Raw genomic sequence first — 22,498 nt, forward strand, 5'->3', positions numbered from 1 at the left:
GGTGGCTACAGTCCCGAGGAACCAAGCCAGGTGTAACACGAGTACCTGCTGTACCCTGAGTCAGCCAGCGGTCTCCTGCAGCCTGACCTGCTCCTCTCACACTACAACGAACATGTCACGTTTTTCTTAAGTCTACCTGAAGGTTCCACGAAGAAAACAGAAAGTATATATATATATATATATATATATATATATATATATATATATATTTTTTTTTTTTTTTTTTTTTTTATACCTTGTCGCTGTCTCCCGCGTCTGCGAGGTAGCGCAAGGAAACAGACGAAAGAAATGGCCCAACCCCCCCCCCCCCATACACATGTACATACACACGTCCACACACGCAAATATACATACCTACACAGCTTTCCATGGTTTACCCCGGACGCTTCACATGCCTTGATTCAATCCACTGACAGCACGTCAACCCCTGTATACCACATCGTTCCAATTCACTCTATTTCTTGCCCTCCTTTCACCCTCCTGCATGTTCAGGCCCCGATCACACAAAATCCTTTTCACTCCATCTTTCCACCTCCAATTTGGTCTCCCTCTTCTCCTCGTTCCCTCCACCTCCGACACATATATCCTCTTGGTCAATCTTTCCTCACTCATTCTCTCCATGTGCCCAAACCATTTCAAAACACCCTCTTCTGCTCTCTCAACCACGCTCTTTTTATTTCCACACATCTCTCTTACCCTTACGTTACTTACTCGATCAAACCACCTCACACCACACATTGTCCTCAAACATCTCATTTCCAGCACATCCATCCTCCTGCGCACAACTCTATCCATAGCCCACGCCTCGCAACCATACAACATTGTTGGAACCACTATTCCTTCAAACATACCCATTTTTGCTTTCCGGGATAATGTTCTCGACTTCCACACATTCTTCAAGGCTCCCAAAATTTTCGCCCCCTCCCCCACCCTATGATCCACTTCCGCTTCCATGGTTCCATCCGCTGACAGATCCACTCCCAGATATCTAAAACACTTCACTTCCTCCAGTTTTTCTCCATTCAAACTCACCTCCCAATTGACTTGACCCTCAACCCTACTGTACCTAATAACCTTGCTCTTATTCACATTTACTCTTAACTTTCTTCTTCCACACACTTTACCAAACTCCGTCACCAGCTTCTGCAGTTTCTCACATGAATCCGCCACCAGCGCTGTATCATCAGCGAACAACAACTGACTCACTTCCCAAGCTCTCTCATCCCCAACAGACTTCATACTTGCCCCTCTTTCCAAAACTCTTGCATTTACCTCCCTAACAACCCCATCCATAAACAAATTAAACAACCATGGAGACATCACACACCCCTGCCGCAAACCTACATTCACTGAGAACCAATCACTTTCCTCTCTTCCTACACGTACACATGCCTTACATCCTCGATAAAAACTTTTCACTGCTTCTAACAACTTGCCTCCCACACCATATATTCTTAATACCTTCCACAGAGCATCTCTATCAACTCTATCATATGCCTTCTCCAGATCCATAAATGCTACATACAAATCCATTTGCTTTTCTAAGTATTTCTCACATACATTCTTCAAAGCAAACACCTGATCCACACATCCTCTACCACTTCTGAAACCACACTGCTCTTCCCCAATCTGATGCTCTGTACATGCCTTCACCCTCTCAATCAATACCCTCCCATATAATTTACCAGGAATACTCAACAAACTTATACCTCTGTAATTTGAGCACTCACTCTTATCCCCTTTGCCTTTGTACAATGGCACTATGCACGCATTCCGCCAATCCTCAGGCACCTCACCATGAGTCATACATACATTAAATAACCTTACCAACCAGTCAACAATACAGTCACCCCCTTTTTTAACAAATTCCACTGCAATACCATCCAAACCTGCTGCCTTGCCGGCTTTCATCTTCCGCAAAGCTTTTACTACCTCTTCTCTGTTTACCAAATCATTTTCCCTAACCCTCTCACTTTGCACACCACCTCGACCCAAACACCCTATATCTGCCACTCTGTCATCAGACACATTCAACAAACCTTCAAAATACTCATTCCATCTCCTTCTCACATCACCACTACTTGTTATCACCTCCCCATTTACGCCCTTCACTGAAGTTCCCATTTGCTCCCTTGTCTTACGCACCCTATTTACCTCCTTCCAGAACATCTTTTTATTCTCCCTAAAATTTACTGATAGTCTCTCACCCCCAACTCTCATTTGCCCTTTTTTTCACCTCTTGCACCTTTCTCTTGACCTCCTGTCTCTTTCTTTTATACTTCTCCCACTCAATTGCATTTTTTCCCTGCAAAAATCGTCCAAATGCCTCTCTCTTCTCTTTCACTAATACTCTTACTTCTTCATCCCACCACTCACTACCCTTTCTAAACAGCCCACCTCCCACTCTTCTCATGCCACAAGCATCTTTTGCGCAATCCATCACTGATTCCCTAAATACATCCCATTCCTCCCCCACTCCCCTTACTTCCATTTTTCTCACTTTTTTCCATTCTGTACACAGTCTCTCCAGATACTTCTTCACACAGGTCTCCTTCCCAAGCTCACTTACTCTCACCACCTTCTTCACCCCAACATTCACTCTTCTTTTCTGAAAACCCATACTAATCTTCACCTTAGCCTCCACAAGATAATGATCAGACATCCCTCCAGTTGCACCTCTCAGTTTTCATGCATGGTGTTTTGACAAGAAAATAGTGAAGTTGGAGAAAAATGTAGCTTAGACATTGAAGCTTATTGATTCAGTGGTGAAATTGATGAGAACTGCTATTGACGTTTGTGTGAATAAATTGTACATTTCCTTTTCCATAGCCAAAGGTTGAACCATTATGTGACGTTCATTTTTTCATTCATTTCAAGCTAAAAGTTTGTTTTCTAAATTGTTTCTTACATTTTTCATATGTATATATATGTATGTGTGTGTGTGTGTGTGTGTGTGTGCGTGTGTGTGTGTGTGTGTGTGTGTGTGTGTGTGTGTGTGTGTATATATATGTATATTATCCCTGGGGATAGGGGTGAAAGAATACTTCCCACGTATTCCTCGCGTGTCGTAGAAAGCGACTAGAGGGGACGGGAGCGGGGGGCCGGAAATCCTCCCCTCCTTGTATTAACTTTCTAAAATGGGAAACAGAAGAAGGAGTCACGCGGGGAGTGCTCATCCTCCTCGAAGGCTCAGAGTGGGGTGCCTAAATGTGTGTGGATGTAACCAAGATGTGAAAAAAGGAGAGATAGGTAGTATGTTTGAGGAAAGGAACCTGGATGTTTTGGCTCTGAGTGAAACGAAGCTCAAGGGTAAAGGGGAAGAGTGGTTTGGAAATGTCTGGGGAGTGAAGTCAGGGGTTAGTGAGAGGACAAGAGCAAGGGAAGGAGTAGCAATACTCCTGAAACAGGAGTTGTGGGAGTATGTGATAGAATGTAAGAAAGTAAATTCTCGATTAATATGGGTAAAATTGAAAGTTGATGGAGAGAGGTGGGTGATTATTGGTGCATATGCACCTGGGCATGAGAAGAAAGATCATGAGAGGCAAGTGTTTTGGGAGCAGCTAAATGAGTGTGTTAGCGGTTTTGATGCACGAGACCGGGTTATAGTGATGGGTGATTTGAATGCAAAGGTGAGTAATGTGGCAGTTGAGGGAATAATTGGTATGCATGGGGTGTTCAGTGTTGTAAATGGAAATGGTGAAGAGCTTGTAGATTTATGTGCTGAAAAAGGACTGATGATTGGGAATACCTGGTTTAAAAAGCGAGATATACATAAGTATACTTATGTAAGTAGGAGAGATGGCCAGAGAGCGTTATTGGATTACGTGTTAATTGACAGGCGTGCGAAAGAGAGACTTTTGGATGTCAATGTGCTGAGAGGTGCATATATATATATATATATATATATATATATATATATATATACATATATATATATATATATATATATATATATACATATATATCCCTGGCGAAAGGGGATAAAAAAATACTGCCCACGTATTCCCTGCGTGTCTTGAAAGGCGACTAAAAGGGGTGAGAGTGGGGTGCTAGAAATCCTCCCCTCCTGTTTTACTTTCCCAAAAGAAGGAACTGAGAACGGAGACATGTGAGGATTTTTCCAACTAAGACTCAGTCATCTGTTCGTGACGCTACCTCACTGAAGCGAGAAATGGAGAACATATATATATATATATATATATATATATATATATATATATATATATATATATATATATATATATATTGGTTCTCAGTGAATGTAGGTTTGCGGCAGGGGTGTGTGATGTCTCCATGGTTGTTTAATTTCTTTATGGATGGGGTTGTTAGGGAGGTAAATGCAAGAGTTTTGGAAAGAGGGGCAAGTATGAAGTCTGTTGGGGATGAGAGAGCTTGGGAAGTGAGTCAGTTGTTGTTCGCTGATGATACAGCGCTGGTGGCTGATTCATGTGAGAAACTGCAGAAGCTGGTGACTGAGTTTGGTAAAGTGTGTGGAAGAAGAAAGTTAAGAGTAAATGTGAATAAGAGCAAGGTTATTAGGTACAGTAGGGTTGAGGGTCAAGTCAATTGGGAGGTGAGTTTGAATGGAGAAAAACTGGAGGAAGTGAAGTGTTTTAGATATCTGGGAGTGGATCTGGCAGCGGATGGAACCATGGAAGCGGAAGTGGATCATAGGGTGGGGGAGGGGGCGAAAATTCTGGGGGCCTTGAAGAATGTGTGGAAGTCGAGAACATTATCTCGAAAAGCAAAAATGGGTATGTTTGAAGGAATAGTGGTTCCAACAATGTATGGTTGCGAGGCGTGGGCTATGGATAGAGTTGTGCGCAGGAGGATGGATGTGCTGGAAATGAGATGTTTGAGGACAATGTGTGGTGTGAGGTGGTTTGATCGAGTGAGTAACGTAAGGGTAAGAGAGATGTGTGGAAATAAAAAGAGCGTGGTTGAGAGAGCAGAAGAGGGTGTTTTGAAATGGTTTAGGCACATGGAGAGAATGAGTGAGGAAAGATTGACCAAGAGGATATATGTGTCGGAGGTGGAGGGAACGAGGAGAAGAGGGAGACCAAATTGGAGGTGGAAAGATGGAGTGAAAAAGATTTTGTGTGATCGGGGCCTGAACATGCAGGAGGGTGAAAGGAGGGCAAGGAATAGAGTGAATTGGAGCGATGTGGTATACCGGGGTTGACGTGCTGTCAGTGGATTGAATCAAGGCATGTGAAGCGTCTGGGGTAAACCATGGAAAGCTGTGTAGGTATGTATATTTGCGTGTGTGGACGTATGTATATACATGTGTATGGGGGGGGTTGGGCCATTTCTTTCTTCTGTTTCCTTGCGCTACCTCGCAAACGCGGGAGACAGCGACAAAGTATAATAAAATAAATATATATATATATATATATATATATATATATATATATATATATATATATATATATATATATATATATATATATATGAACAGTTTTCACAACTGAACATAGATGTCTGAATGTCGTCGATAACAGTAAAACCCAGATTTCTTTTTTTTTCTATCAGTATAACTGTGAGTCATGCATGAGCGGTGAGGTGGTGGGAGAGGCGCATACCTCGCCTCCCACTGCAGTGCATCATCACTTGTCTCCCTCGTGGACGACGGTGATTCTCTGTGATCCACCACATCTCAGATTATCACGAGATGTGAAAACATCAGCCCTGACAACCCTGTAGCTGGTGTGGACCCAGGCGAAGGAGCGGCGAGTACGAAGGTGGCTGTGTTCTGGAGCGAGGTGCTGGGGGTGCAGGGCAGGGTGATGTGTGGGTCTGGGAGGGGTGTAGGGCAGCGTGAGGTGTGGGGCAGGAAGGGGAGTGGGTAGGAAGAGGTGTAGGGCAGCGTGAGGTATGGGGCAGGGAGGGATTTGGGGAAGGGTAAAGTGTGTGCCAGGGTTGGTTGTAGGGCATATAGAAGTATATGAGAGGAACGTGTGTGAGACAGGAAGGGGTGTAGAGCAGAGTGGAGTGTGGGATAGGATGGGGTGTAGGGAAGGGTAAGGTGTGGGACAGGGTGGGGTGTGGAACATGGTGGGGTGTGGGACATGGTGGGGTGTGCGGCAGGGTGGAATTTAAGGCAGAGTGGTGTGCGGGGCAAAGTGGTGTTTGGCAGGACAATGTGGATGTGTGGGGCAACGTTAAGTGTGGGGCAGTAAAGTGTGTGGAACAGTGAGAGGTGTGGGGGCAGGGTAGGGTACGGGGTTGGGAGGGATGATCGGCGGTAAGAGGTGCGGGGGATGAAGGGCAGGGTGGGGTGTGAGGAGGGATGAGATGTGGGGCAAGGAAAGGGGTGCGCGAAGGGGTGAGGTGGGGCAGGGTGGGGTGTGGGGAGGAGTGAGGTATGGGACTGGGTGGTGTGTGGAGATGGATGAGGTGTGAGAAGAAAGGGGTGGAGAAGGGTTGAGGTGAGGGAGAGGGTGGGAAGGGTGAGGTGTGGGGCAGGGAGGGGTGTGGGGTGAGGATGGGTGAGGGGCAGCAACAGCGGGGTGTCCAGCAGTGTGGGTGGGTGGTGGGGCCGCCCCTCCTGGTTTATCGTCTAGCCCCGGGCTGTAACCTGGCCATCTTGCCTACTTACTGGGTCATAAATTTTGTCCAAATTTGTTGCTCTTAACGAGGGATGAAAATATAGTATAATGCCTGTTAGTGGGGCGCCTACTACTGTGCTTCTGCCCAAGCAGTGAAAGCAGGCAGGTGAGGCCAGTAAATAACCAGCAGGGAGCAGTTAAGGCAGCAGGCGGGCTCCCCCAACTTGGGCGACGCCTGGAGACCTCTATCGGCGGGCCAGGCAAGCCAGCCATACAATTTCCCCGAGTAATCGTACTTTCATTTCCTGAGCCTCACGAGCATGACTTCAAAATTTCCTGTAAGTAGGCAGCCAGGCTTTAAAATGTGTGCCGATTGAATTTCCCTTTTCTTTATGCTTGCCAAACGTTGGAGGCCGGCCTCGCTCTTATCTACCGCCACACACAACTTTTACTCTTCGCTCCAACTTTTACATACAAAAATTACTGGAATTTTGGTGGATGGCGGCGCCTCTCCCTCCCCCCGCCTTACTACATGTGGGTTATTTATATGAATGTTAAAAGTGGGGAGGACGGTGGGTCGGGGCGGTGTGTGTGTGTGTGTGTGTGTGTGTGTGTGTGTGTGTGTGTGTGCACAATACTTACTAATGAACATATCACCTCACCTGTCCTCAGCTCCACCTCCCCCAACCCGGCAACACCACGTCCTCCTCAGCCCTCGTCTTACACCCCGGCAATACCTCATACTTTTCGGTTCTCCCCCAGCAACATCACGTCCTCCTCAGCTCTACCCCAACAACACCACATCGTTCTTAGCTCCGCCCCAACAACCCCAGATCTTCGTCAAGTCCTCAGGCAGGGTTGGAGGCGGCAACACCACAATGAAGGGAGGCACGTACGTTGTACGGCTTACCTCACCTAACACGTCCTCCCTCTACTACAAGTCACTCGTCTTGGCCACAGTGATCCTTGTTACCTGTCACAACCTACTTAACGGCGCCGCACTCATCCTGGTGGCCCCTCACTCCTCCGCACTACCACCCGTCCCTCACTCCTCCTCACTACCACACGTCCCTCACTCCTCCTCACTACCACACGTCCCTCACTCCTCTTCACTACCACACGTCCCTCACTGTCAATATCAATGGTATACATGAAACCAGAGAATAATGTAAATATGTTACACTATCGACTGCCTCCCTCCCTCCCCGCCTCCTGCTGCAAGTTATAACGGGCAGAACCCTCGCCTGGCCTGGCTGGCTCCTCCCTCACCCTCACACAGCCAGGTAAGACGGTAGTGTTTGTGTCATTACGACTATCTTACTGAGTGAGAGTTGGACACTCGTGTTGCCCCGTCTCTTAACCTCATATATTATGTATCATGTCTTTACTTCTATTCATATATTCACACACACACACACACACACACACACACACCAACCTAAGCCAGGTACCCATTTTTCGACCAACACCTTTGGGAGGATAAACAACTAGGTTGGGTGTGAGTCGACCCCCACACCCAGGATTCGAACCCATGCGGGTCCGACCTTAGGCTGGCAAATGGTAACTCATGTTCAATAACGCAAACCACTACACCACTGAGGCTCGTGTGTGTGTGTGTGTGTGTGTGTGTGTGTGTGTGTGTGTGTGTGTGTGTGTGTGTGTACGTACGTACGTACGTACGTCAGGGCAATATGAGGGCCGCCCGCCCCAGACTGCTGGGCTGAGGTGAGGGAGGGGGGTAGCCATTATGTGCTGTGGTCATGAGGAGGTCGTTCATGGTTCACCTCATCGTTGGCGCTCACCAGGGGTCACGCCTCTGCCCAGGGAACTAAATATTGCTTCTTTGTGTACTGTTAGGGTACGCGAGGGACGTACCACACCACATGTACCACTAGGGTACTGACCCGATACAACGAGACTCTCCGGTACAGCAAGTACAGATGAAGTGACAGCCACTTGACCTACCTGAAGAGGCAGGTGTGCTAGCCATCCCTCCAGGCTATCATCACTACAGTCCCTCCCGCACCTTCACTACCGCCACTACTCTCACACCCACACACGCCCCCAACCCCCTCCAAGTCCACGTAGCTCCACACTCACCATGGTGCTCCCTCACCAACACCTCCGTCAGTGTCTCAGCCCCAGCCCCACCCCGGTAGCACCACTCTGTGTTCTCCCTCGCCACCACCACCACCACGGACACCACACATGGTAATCGCTCCTGAACATATTCCCTCATGGATCACAAGGTTTCACTCGCTCCCTCTTGCATAAATCATTCCTCTGTATCATATAAACCCAAGGAAAGACTTACCAAAGAATAAGAATCAAAACAACAGACATGGGAGGTCAAAGTTCATGCAAGTTGCATGTTGAATGGTGGGTCAGGGTGAGGACGGGGCATGAGACAGCACCATGATGAGTGAAGGGCCTCGGCAGGTCGGCTTCCAGGACACGGGGGGTCTGGAAGCCTTGCCCTCCAGCAGCCCTGGAGGGGTAGTGGGTGGGTCGGTCTGCAGGAGACGGTGGGTCTTGAAGCCTCGCCCTCCAGCTGGCTGGCCCACCGGCTGGCCCACCACCGGCTGGCCCAGACACAATGCTAACTCTATCGTGGGCAACACGCTGCGCCGCCTCCAGTTTTTCTTGCAGTTTGGTCATTTATCAAGTGTAAGACATATTGCCGGCGCGACACACTGCATGACGAATGGCACTTGTACCTCGCTGAAATGTGCACAGCTACTTCCAGCGGTCACACGGAGGGAGGAGGCTCGCCCACCCTGACCCTCACACCACCAAGTCAGAGCACAAAATGCTACGAACATAATGTACGCAGACAGAGGATAACTGTTCACCAGGCGACGTTTCTGTCTCGAGTTAACACTAACATTACAGCTCACACAAGCATACTGCTGATTTGCATACGTAAATCAGAACGTAAAGTTTTTTTCCAAACACTTTATTATAAGCAGTGAATGTGTGAGGTCAAGTCATTCGAGGTCACATTAAACATCACTCAGGAAATGTTCTTGTTATTAGGGCTGGAGTGTTCAGGGGGGAGGGCTCCCACCACCTCCACCATAATTACCACCCGCCATCAACGTCCACAGTCAACACCACCCTGAGGTGAGGTGAGGCCAGCCACCGGGTATGATGACGGGTGGTGCACGGTGCGTATCGTCCTCAGACCCACTGATCCGATCCGGAGATAATAATGATAACAATACATCATAATCATTATTACCACTAATGTTATCATTCATCATCATCATTATTATTATTTTTATTATTATTATTATCATTATTATCATTATTATTATTATTATTATTATCATTATTATTATTATTATCATTATATCATTATTATCACCATCATTATTATCATTATTATTCTCATTAATGAAAATCGACTGTTTACTGAATTTACTGGAGACAATGGCTGAGAATAGACACAGGGGTTATAGACGGGGCGAAGGTGAAACAGACAGCCTTTGCGGGCACACCTGAGAGAGAGTCTCCTGATTATTGATGACGTGCACTATGGCTGGAACGAGGCCCTTCTTGCAGCGGTCTGTATGACCTCGGATGGGTCTAACGCGGTTGTGATGCCACGTTATTACAAGGGGACGAGGTGGAAGGGTGTGACGGTGGCGAGGTAGATGTAGTAGCCTCTTTCCGGCGTACGAGGGACCCAGGATGATCCTGCATGCTGTTTTCTGCACCTTTCCCAACAGCTCCTGTGTGTGTGTGGTGGGTAAGCGGGAACACCAGGCAAGGTAGGCGTAGGTGTGTTTGGCAAGGATGAACGTTGTGTTTATGTCCAAGTATCGAGAATATAGAAAATAGATAGAAAAGATAGAGAGGATAGCTGGAGGATTTGTTGATGGTGGTGACGTGTTCCTTTCAGCTTAAGTTTATCGTCCACATTGACGCCGAGAAGCTTGGTGGACTAACCAACCTGGTAGAGCTTAGTGTGGCATCAGGAGGTGGGGCTGTGTTGGCAGCGAGGCTCATGTACATGATTACCGTCTCGGTCCAGTTTAATGGTCAGGTGACAGATGGTGGGCCAGCCCTGGTGGTTTGTAAACAGTGTTCTTGGGAGATACGAAATCAGGGAGTTATTGTCAGTGGTGACACCAGTGGTGGTGGCTGACGGGCTTCCATCGGGATGGTACATCCGTCAGGTCATATTGTTTACAAGGACGAGGTAACGGAAGGGTCTGATGTTGACATCCTGAGGGATTGGAAGGTGAGGATGGGCCCCTGGGAAGCGTGCAGCCTGACGCCACTCACTGAAGAAGTCTGGAAACTACAACATAACAACCCTACAACATAACAATCCTACACCAGCCCAAGATTGATGATGGCTCTGTTAACCAGTACGTTATGGGTCAAAGGTTGACATGATACCAAGAAGGGAGAGACGGACGCAGGTCTTATGTCTTCCTCAGCCGAGGAAGGTACAGACCACAGTGGCAGAGAAGGTCTTCGTTATCCAGGGTGTATGGAAGGTGCGGTGTGCTACACTGTGTGGTGTGGAGAGGTTGTGATGGGTGGGGAGGTAACCTGGGGAGACTAACATTATTTGTGGGTCAGCGTCCGTCCTGGCAGGCGGTGTTGGGCGTCGCTGGTGAATGTTGTAATTACCCAGGTGTGACGGGTACATTACTCACCGCCCCCCACCCCCCCACAAACCCCAGCCCCCGCACACCCACCCCGTCCAACCCTAACGGCCCCCCTTCAACAGCCCTAACCCTCACCTACCTATTGTCCCTATATTTACCCCACCCCTCACATACTCCCCTTATTTTCCCCATCTCACCTACCTCCTCCCTGCACCTCCCCAAGACAATTTCATTTCCCATACTTATCTTCACCATTTCTTCCATGCTACTAACCTAACCCATACCCACATGTCCAGCCATCATCCGCTTCCCATTACCTTTATTACACACACCTTACCTGCCAGGCCCTTGTTGACCTAGTTCTCTCCCTCCCTCCCTCCCTCCCCTGGAGAAAGTAGCGACACTGAAGTATAAGGTAATACAGGCAAAGTTCAAAGTAGTATCCAAAAGAAGCACGTGTGGTGGTGTTCTACAGGAGGGTGCCACATGGAATGGTAGATGCCTAAGTGATGTCCATTAGAACCATATCAGACATCGACACACAAGCAGAAGACAGTATAACAAAATGCGTTGCTGATATGACATATGACGTACGAAGGAGACCAAAATGGGATCCAAAACGACTTGGATAAAACGTATAAATGGACAGAAGAGAACCTGATGCTATGTGACAGGAGCAGATTTGAATGAATAAGTCATGGAACAATTAACAATGTATCAGTGACACTGTACAAAGCCATTTCAAGGAGACAGAGATAAAGTGAAGCAAACATCAAGGATCTACAAGTTATTATATCAATGAGAAACTACAGATCAAAGAACAATATTAACAGGACAGCAGTACCGCGCCAGATAACGAGTGGTTATGATGATGATAACTTTCATCACAACATCAGCGTATCTTGTGATGATAATGTTCCTGGATGATAATAGGAAAGGCAAAAGTGAACACAACTGTGTTGGATGGTAAGTAATCAAACCCATAGAATAATGCAAGTTAGAGACATTGAAGAATTACCCGCCAGAGGACACCGAGCAAGTGTGGACCACAACCACCACGAGAGGTTGTAACAACTGGAACGTGTAGATCACCACCACCACCACGAGAGGTTGTAACAACTGGAACGTGTGGACCACCACCACCACCACCACCACGAGAGGTTGTAACAACTGGAAAGTGTAGATCACCACCACCACCACGAGAGGTTGTAACAACTGGAAAGTGTAGATCACCACCACCACCACGAGAGGTTGTAACAACTCAGAACTTAAGAAAGGAGAATAAAATACACGAGAGTCTGCGCCTGGCAGCAGATGGAACGCATCCAAAGGAATGTACTCACTTTTCATAGCGCCACACTAAGGACGAAACAAAGTATGTAACTCTGCAATAATACCTTAACATAAACGAAAAACACTTACATATATATATATATATATATATATATATATATATATATATATATATATATATATATATATATATATATATATATATATACGCGAGAGCCCAGGAAGGCATGTGGAAAGATTATTCAGTGTGCTTCAGCAGGTGAAACGTGAAATATGTATGAGACAAAGAGACAAATATCTAAATGAAGTTTAGATAATTGGTTAAAAACAGTCCTTGATGATCCCAGGATTGACAATTACGTAATAATGTACGTGGCGACACACACACACACACACGACTGATCAAGCCAGGCTGACGGTGAGCGGGACACTCCTCTCTTGCCTTTTTAGCAAAATTTCGTCGCACTTACTGATAGGTAAGTAGGTAAGTAGGTAGGTAGGTAGGTAGGTAGGTGTATACATGCCTGGCTGTGCTGAGACCAGGAGGCGGCTAATCCTCCTCCAGACGATATTTTTGGTCTATAATCATATAACGCTCTCTCTCTCTCTCTCTCTCTCTCTCTCTCTCTCTCTCTCTCTCTCTCTCTCTCTCTCTCTCTCTCTCTCTCTCAAACTAACTTTCATCTTCCCTGTGTCTTACTGTCATATGCATCTTTCTCTCGCGCCCGTCACACTGTGGACCGGTCCACCTCACTGCCTGGTTCAGCTGGTCCACCTTGTACTGGCATCCCAACATTAAGAAACAGCTTGGAACATCTCGTCTGGGAGCCCTCTACCCCCGCCAGATGGGAGGCTGGTTAACCCCCTTAGCCAGTCAGGACTCCCGTCCGTACAACCACAACTTCCTTATGAATTCATCTTTTCTTCCTTTTAGGACACCTTCCTTGGTCAAGGACCTCATCCTCTCCTCCTTCCACCTCCGCAACTCCCCTCGGCCAAGGCACCCTTCCTCACCTCCCCTCAGCCAGGACACCCCCCCCCCCACCACCTCCCCTCGGCCAGAGAACCCTTCCCCACCAGCCCAGGGCCTGGCCTCCCCCTCCATGGCCAGGGTCCGGGGTTAGCGTGACCGAGGCTGGTAATCGTGATTGAGGCATAATCACTTTCATTTGTGACTGTGCTCGACTGTCTGTTCCCACCACAGAGATATCGCCCGACCTAACGATAACTTTACATTATATATATATATATATATATATATATATATATATATATATATATATATATATATATATATATATATATACACACCATCAATCATAAACTGTATTCATACAATATTCTGCCGACTTAAATCTAAGATGTGTTCTTGAGACAAAAGACGTCCCCGCTTGGTAAAGTGCCCTTAGGACAACCATGTCCCCAGCCACCAGAGTGACTGGGACTACGATTTCTCTGCCTAGCAGAATGCCTCTGGGACAATGACGTCCCCACCTAGATAAGTAACCCTGGGACAACAATGTCCACGCCTCTTAGAGTAGCCCTGGGACGAGGATCACACCTTTGTCCGAAACAGCTAATCTTCCCTAAACCACAGCCAAGCTTGGTGTAGCCAAGCTTGGTGTAGCCAAGCTACAAGGATAAATCCAGCTTAAACTGACCAATCTGCTCGAGTCTGACGGTCAGGTTACAGAAGTTGAATGTCATTCACCATAAGGAAGGCCCAGGGCCATAAGGAAGGCCCAGGGCCATAAAGCAATCGGTGACAAAATAAGATATCTGAAGTTTGTTGACATCTTATGATACTGGTGATCAAAATCCCGGTATTTCAGAGACAGTTCCCTGGAGACGACCCGACCAGTCGCCAACACAAATTATGGGTCGACAGCGTCCATGGATCATAATGGGTGTAATGGGTTGGCATATACTTACGCCGCTGGAGCGAAACGTCTTGCACTTTCCCAACGACCCAACTCCAGCCAGCACAGCACACTTGAGGTCACATGATGTGCGGCTACGGTCCATGAGGAGGTTCGTGCCAGTGGAATTGGCGGAGTCATGATAACTAAATGTTGTGTACATACTCACGCTGTGGGGCATGAACGCTATCAAGTTCTGCGGCAATCCCTCTCCAACTGACCCCCGTCTGATGGGATCACAAAATCCTGTCCTTATGTCCAGAGGCAGTACTGCCGGGGTTGTTAGAAGGAGAGGGATGACACTATATACTCCCAGGGCATTACTGCAGGCGACGTGAAGAAGTACTTCGTGTCACTGGTAATTAGGCAAGACTTTATGAGTGTGGGAGGCAGGCACAAGTGCCGACGGCTTCACCGGCTCTACGCTCAACACGCACACAGAAAAATATGAAGATTTTTGGTTAGTAATGATTACAAGACGTCATGTGCTTACCTGGCACCGCCTGACGCTCCCCCAAGGCCCTCGACGACCCTCGCCACCCACACGTACCTGAAACACAAGAAAACATTTCATATAAATATTGTGACTAGTCCAGTGTGGAGGAGGCGTCCACCACCCGTCCTCACTCTAGTCTAGCGTGGAGGAGGCGTCCACCACCCGTCCTCACCACAGTCTAGCGTGGAGGAGGTGTCCACCACCCGTCCTCACCACAGTCTAGCGTGGAGGAGGTGTCCGCCACCCGTCCTCACCACAGTCTAGCGTGGAGGAGGTGTCCACCACCCGTCCTCACCACAGTCTAGCGTGGAGGAGGCGTCCACAACCGGCCTCACCACAGTCTAGCGTGGAGGAGGTGTCCACCACCCGTCCTCACCACAGTCTAGCGTGGAGGAGGCGTCCAACACCCGTCCTCACCACAGTCTAGCGTGGAGGAGGTGTCCACCACCCGTCCTCGCCAGTCTAGCGTGGAGGAGGTGTCCACCACCCGTCCTCACCACAGTCTAGCGTGGAGGAGGTGTCCACCACCCGTCCTCGCCAGTCTAGCGTGGAGGAGGTGTCCACCACCCGTCCTCACCACAGTCTAGCGTGGAGGAGGCGTCCACCACCCGTCCTCACCACAGTCTAGCGTGGAGGAGGTGTCCACCACCCGTCCTCGCCAGTCTAGCGTGGAGGAGGCGTCCACCACCCGTCCTCACCATTCTAGCGTGGAGGAGGTGTCCACCACCCGTCCTCACCACAGTCTAGCGTGGAGGAGGCGTCCACAACCGTCCTCACCACAGTCTAGCGTGGAGGAGGTGTCCACCACCCGACCTCGCCAGTCTAGCGTGGAGGAGGCGTCCACCACCCGTCCTCACCACAGTCTAGCGTGGAGGAGGTGTCCACCACCCGTCCTCGCCAGTCTAGCGTGGAGGAGGTGTCCACCACCCGTCCTCACCACAGTCTAGCGTGGAGGAGACGTCCACCACCCGTCCTCACCACAGTCTAGCGTGGAGGAGACGTCCACCACCCGGCCTGACCTGGGCACCGATGTCAGCCATCAGCCGGGTCCTGTTAGCTGGCATCATCCAGGTACTGATGGCAGCCATCACCTAGATATTGATGTCAGCCACCACCCTAGTACTGATGACATCCATCACCCAGGTCCTGATGTCATCCATCAGCCGGGCACTGATGGTAGCACTGATGTGTCTCCTCGTGGCAGCCCTGACCCAGGTCCTGACTGCAGTCTTGACCCGGGTCCTGACTGCAGTCCTGACCCGGGCTCTGAAGGCAGCCCTGACCCGGGCCCTGAAGGCAGCCCTGACACTCTGACATAAGTAAGGGAAAAGTGTCTCGGGCAATATCCAAACAAAATCGTTGTTAGGCAACTATATGATGGAGTGTGTGGGGTAGCGGGCGGTGAGTGAAGGTGGGGCGGAATGTGGGGTGGGCGGTGACTAAACTAGGGCATGGGTGGTGGGGAAGGGTGTAGGGTGGGCGGTGAGGCAGAGTGCGAGGGTCAGTGGGGATGGAGGAGTCATGTGTGGGCTGGACGCTGAGAGACGGTGGGCGGCGGCGTGCCGTGAGTAGGGCCAGGGACGGTGTGTGGGGTGGGCGGTAAATGGGGATGGAGACGGTGTGTGGGGTGGGGCCGTGTGTTTGATGGGTGGTTAGTGGGGGATGGGGGAGTGGGGTGGGGCGGTGAGTGGAAATGGTGGGGTGGGGTGGGGCGGTGGGTGGGTGTGAGGGGTGGGCAGGTAAGCTGGCTTCATCATTACCTTCCCTGTTCTCCCCCACCCCCCCACCCACCCACCCACCGTACACACCACAAGACAAATTACATTACAAGCCGTAAATTGGGAATAGTCTAACACTGGACACTGACTAATTGTATGAGAAATAAAGGCAGCTGGTTGCCATGGTTACCGTGTAAACAATCGACCCGTTAGGGTGATCTGACTATCCGAATATCATGCATTCTCGACCCTAGCCGTGGGGTCACTTTGAGAACCTGTCGTTAAAGCTCCCCTGGTAATGATATAACGCCAGAGAGTCGACCTTACGGGACCACCTTCCCTCACAGCGACTTTTGTGGAAGGACCAGTGGTTGTTGGCCGGATTTTTGGGTCCTGAAGACAGGCAGGGGGCGGCCGCGAGCTACAGCCTTTGTTATGGTGCCTTACACAAAAGTTCTCTTCGGTTACGTATCGTCTCCAGTGTTGCTAAGCTGATAAATGTTAAAATCCTTAAGGACAAGTGCCATTAATGACCTTTAATTACACACCAAGACCCTTAGCATAGTCCTGTGATGCATATCTTAACCCATCACAGTAACGTGCATCCACCACCACACTGCCAACATCACCACCACACTGCCAACATCACCACCACACTGCCAACATCACCACCACACTGCCAACATCACCACCACACTGCTAACATCACCACCACACTGCCAACATCATCACCACACTGCCAACATTACCACACTGCCAACATCATCACCACACTGCCAACATCATCACCACACTGCCAACATCACCACACTACCAACATCATCACCACACTGCCAACATTACCACACTGCCAACATCATCACCACACTGCCAACATCATCACCATACTGCCAACATCATCACCACACTGCCAACATCATCACCACACTGCCAACATCACCACCACACTGCTAACATCACCACCACACTGCCAACATCATCACCACACTGCCAACATACCACACTGCCAACATCATCACCACACTGCCAACATCATCACCACACTGCCAACATCATCACCACACTGCCAACATCACCACCACACTGCCAACATCACCACCACACTGCCAACATCACCACACTGCCAACATCACCACCACACTGCCAACATCACCACCACACTGCCAACATCATCACCACACTGCCAACATCACCACCACACTGCCAACATCACCACCACACTGCCAACATCACCACCACACTGCCAACATCACCACACTGCCAACATCATCACCACACTGCCAACATTACCACCACACTGCCAACACCATCACCACACTGCCAACATCATCACCACACTGCCAACATCATCACCACACTGCCAACATTACCACCACACTGCCAACACCATCACCACACTGCCAACATCACCACCACACTGCCAACATCACCACCACACTGCCAACATCACCACCACACTGCCAACATTACCACCACACTGCCAACACCATCACCACACTGCCAACATTACCACCACACTGCCAACATCACCACCACACTGCCAACATCATCACCACACTGCCAACATCATCACCACACTGCCAACATCACCACACTGCCAACATCATCACCACACTGCCAACATCACCACACTGCCAACATCATCACCACACTGCCAACATCACCACCACACTGCCAACATCATCACCACACTGCCAACATCATCACCACACTGCCAACATCATCACCACACTGCCAACATCACCACACTGCCAACATTACCCCACTGCCAACATCACCACACTGCCAACATCATCACCACACTGCCAACATTACCACACTGCCAACATCACCACACTGCCAACATCATCACCACACTGCCAACATCATCACCACTCTGCCAACATCACCACACTGCCAACACCACCACACTGCCAACATCACCACACTGCCAACATCACCACACTGCCAACACCACCGCACTGCCAGCATCACCACACTGCCAACATCACCACACTGCCAACATCACCACACTGCCATCACCACAGTACAAACTTAGGCACAGTGCCAACCTAACCCCAGTGCCAACCTGACCACAGTGCCACCCAAGCCTACCATCCTCCTACCCCAGGTGAGTGAACGATACTATGCAAATAGTGTCACACAAGCACAACCTCTATGGTCGTTATGGTTCACTTTCTACGGTCATGATACAGGAGTATTGTCCTAAGACTCTACACCTGGTAAACCTATATTGTCCCAGAAGGTAGTCACAAATATGCTTCGGCTTTGACCACTGACAACCCCCGCCCCCACCCTAACCCCCGCCCCCACCCCACCTCCCTAACCCCCGCCCCCACCCTAACCCGACTGCCACCTTAACCCCACAAAAGTCGCAGCCCACTACATTACCACCCGAACCCTGCTCCCTCCACTCCCACCCCACCACAGTCCCGGGCCACTACATTACCACCCCAACCCTACCCCACCACGATCCCGGGGCCACCACACTACCACCCCAACCCTACCCCACCACGATCCCGGGGCCACTACACTACCACCACCACCACCACCAGTCCACCCCAGCCACAGTCTCTGCCTGCCTTACTCTGTCCATCATCCCTTAAAATGTAGGATCCTGGCTCCTGACTCTCACATGCTCTCCCTTCTCTCCCCACACTAACCTCCTCTCCCCGCCTGACACCCACCCTTCTCCCCACAATATTCTCCCTCCCCCTCCTCTCCCATGTGGCTCTCATATAACACGCTTCACTGCACTGGCCACTCTGCCTCACCTGTCTGGCCACACTGCCTCACCTGTCTGGCCACACTGCCTCACCTGTCTGGCCACAGAGCCTCACCTATCTGGCCACACTGCCTAACCTGTCTGGCCACATTGTCTCCCCTCTCTGGCCACACTGCCTCACCTGTCTGGCCACACTGCCTCACCTGTCTGGCCACACTGCCTCACCTGTCTGGCCACAGAGCCTCACCTGTCTGGCCACACTGCCTCACCTGTCTGGCCACACTGCCTCACCTGTCTGGCCACACTGCCTCACCTGTCTGGCCACACTGCCTCGCCCCTGTTCGCCGCACCACCGGGACTGTCACAACGATCATAAACACAATATCACAGGAGCCACAGCTGTGTAACTGTGGTAACGCACATGTGCTCGTTACGTTACTCATCACTTGGTCACACGGTTAATTTCTGATCACGTGTACACCTGTTCAACGAACCAAGGCTGAAACAACATCTGTACAAAGAAGAGCAACAAAACCCATTCCGTCACTCAGAAATAAACCTTATGAAGAGAGACCTAAAGATCTGAAACTGCTTACTGAAAAGAAGAAGGATGATGGAAGACTCAGACGAAATCAATGAAGCTTTAGAAATACTTCAAATTCCCGATGACGTAGTAATTCACAATGGCACTCTTACGTCTACTGTTGATACGATAACCAGAAACAGCAGTATGAAGGTGAGGATAGCCAGAAACAGCAGTATGAAGGTGAAGATAGCCAGAAACAGCAGTATGAAGGTGAAGATAGCCAGAAACAGCAGTATGAAGGTGAAGATAGCCAGAAACAGCAGTATGAAGGTAAAGATAACCAGAAACAGCAGTATGAAGGTGAAGATAGCCAGAAACAGCAGTATGAAGGTGAAGATAACCAGAAACAGCAGTATGAAGGTGAAGATACGGAGATGTGATACAACAGTGGGAACAAGGTTTCCTCAGTGGGAGAGTCACACAACACTAGAATGACCTACCACTGGACACTGTCAAAACCAAGACCGGGAATATTCTTAACACAGAGAGACGAATATTCTGAAGACATTGTTTATCATGCAATTCGTCCGTTTATGATGAAGGCACAACATACACGTACGTCCTTCATTGTTATCAATCACTGATCAGAAGGCAACACACATCTCCCCCGGGACGACACGAGCGCTGGAAGTAACATCACAATATTCTCCATAAAAGCTTTCCTATAAACTTCCCATGTCAGTAGACCCTCTCTGGACACACTTGCTGGTATTACCTCGTAGTTACTTCCCTGCCAGCTGAGGTGCGGGAGGGAGTGGTGGGTGAGGAGGTGCCTCCTGCTTCATCATCTCGTCTCCGTCAGTATAACTATATGTTTAGAACACTTTCCTGTCCTCCAGCACATGACTGGGCTGTACTGTGACCAGCAGGTCCTCCCTCCTCCATGTCTCTCATGCACCCACCCTCCCACCACACTTGTGCTGGCCCCACAGCCACGCTCACTACCATGCCCACCTTGCCACGTCAGTGGGGGCTGTGGTGGTAGCTCTACCACACCCTGCACCTCCCCCTGTCTCCCTTTGTTCCCTCCACTATTGTCCCTACACCCTCCTCCCTCCCCTACACCCTCTCCCCTCGAACACCCCAGAACCCTCATCCTCCTCTCCCCTTCCTCTCACACGCCCCCTTACCCTACTCTTCCCTCCTCTTACAAGCCCCTCTCCCTTCTGTCCCCCTCTCCTCCTCCTCCCCTCACACGTCCCCACCCCTAACATACCCCCCTCTCCCCAAAATGCCCCCTCCCCTCAAAACCCTCCCTCCCCATCACCCCAAATCTACACTTCCGGCTGGGAGCAGCAGCGGTACCAGCGTCAGTCACGACGACGTCTGACAATGTTGCCAGCTATGTCCGCTGCAGGCTAGACTAACCCTTAACGCCCCTGGAGGACGGGTGAGCCTTGCTTCCACTACCCAGTGTGAACATAACTAAAGTTGTTATAATTTACCGTGACAACACAAGGCTTTCCCACGTTACCAGGTACGCTGCACCAAGAGGTGTACCTAACCTGGCGTTACCAGGTACACTGTACCACGAGGCGTACCTAACCTGGCGTTATCAGGCACACTGCACCACGAGGTGTTCCTAAACTGGCGTTACCAGGTACACTGTACCACAAGGCGTACCTAACCTAGCGTTACCAGGTACACTGTACCACGAGGCGTACCTAACCTGGCGTTACCAGGTGTACTGTACCACGAGGTATACCTAACCTGGTGTTACGCACGTGTGACGGGAAGGTGCGCCCTACTCCCAGTGTGTGTGGGGGGGGAGGGGGGGGCGCACTCCTAGAAAAAAATATATGCCCAGCTCAAGGCAGCGGGTCAGTGTCGGGGAAATTAGTTGCTTTTGGCCACAGGGCAACGCCACCTGCTCAGCCGCAGTGTTCTGACCGCCCAAAATATTACTTCAGTACACAAGTGATGAACAACACACAAGATGAAGAACTGCTTAGTTATAATACAATCCACAGACACAATACAGACGCTTCCTAACTGTCTTACACAACTCGTACGGCGACAGTCAGCTATGGATGGATATACAGACATCTACACTGGGCGAGGCAGGACATACAGAGCCTGGGAGCACTCCCGGGGCCTCGGCCATGGATGATAGGCGCTGGTGTCCACGCTCTGTACATGACAGCTGGGGAATGGATGGGTGCAAATGAGGCCATTGTTTGTTTATTCCCGGCGCTACCTCGATAGGGCGGGAGAAGCAATTAGGCTTAAACACTACATCTATAAATGAATGTGTCTATATTTCATCACGGGTCAGGTTAAGAATATATGTACACAAATATACACACGCTACGATGATATGGGTACTACCTTGCTCATTATCAACACTATAAAAAGACAGATCATAGGGTGGGGGAGGGGGCGAAAATTCTGGGAGCCTTGAAGAATGTGTGGAAGTCGAGAACATTATCTCGGAAAGCAAAATTGAGTATGTTTGAAGGAATAGTGGTTCCAACAATGTTGTATGGTTGCGAGGCGTGGGCTATGGATAGAGTTGTGCGCAGGAGGATGGATGTGCTGGAAATGAGATGTTTGAGGACAATGTGTGGTGTGAGGTGGTTTGATCGAGTAAG

The 22,498-nt window shown here is 49.6% G+C and overlaps 1 protein-coding gene across 27 annotated transcripts in view; it reads right to left on the minus strand.

The window, feature by feature from the left end:
- Nucleotides 1–22,498, minus strand: part of LOC139750871 (one cut domain family member 2-like) — a 636,939-nt gene that overhangs the window by 411,778 nt on the left and 202,663 nt on the right. For 13 of the 27 annotated variants that reach the window (XM_071665708.1, XM_071665712.1, XM_071665710.1 and 10 more), the window contains one exon: nt 14,876–14,932. The exons of the other annotated variants lie outside the window; for them this stretch is intronic. In XM_071665708.1, the coding sequence (XP_071521809.1) occupies nt 14,876–14,932 (57 nt within the window). The remainder of the gene's footprint in view (nt 1–14,875; nt 14,933–22,498) is intronic. 27 annotated transcript variants of the gene reach the window in all.

Source organism: Panulirus ornatus, chromosome 10 (assembly GCF_036320965.1).
Source record: "Panulirus ornatus isolate Po-2019 chromosome 10, ASM3632096v1, whole genome shotgun sequence".
Classification (NCBI taxonomy): domain Eukaryota; kingdom Metazoa; phylum Arthropoda; class Malacostraca; order Decapoda; family Palinuridae; genus Panulirus; species Panulirus ornatus.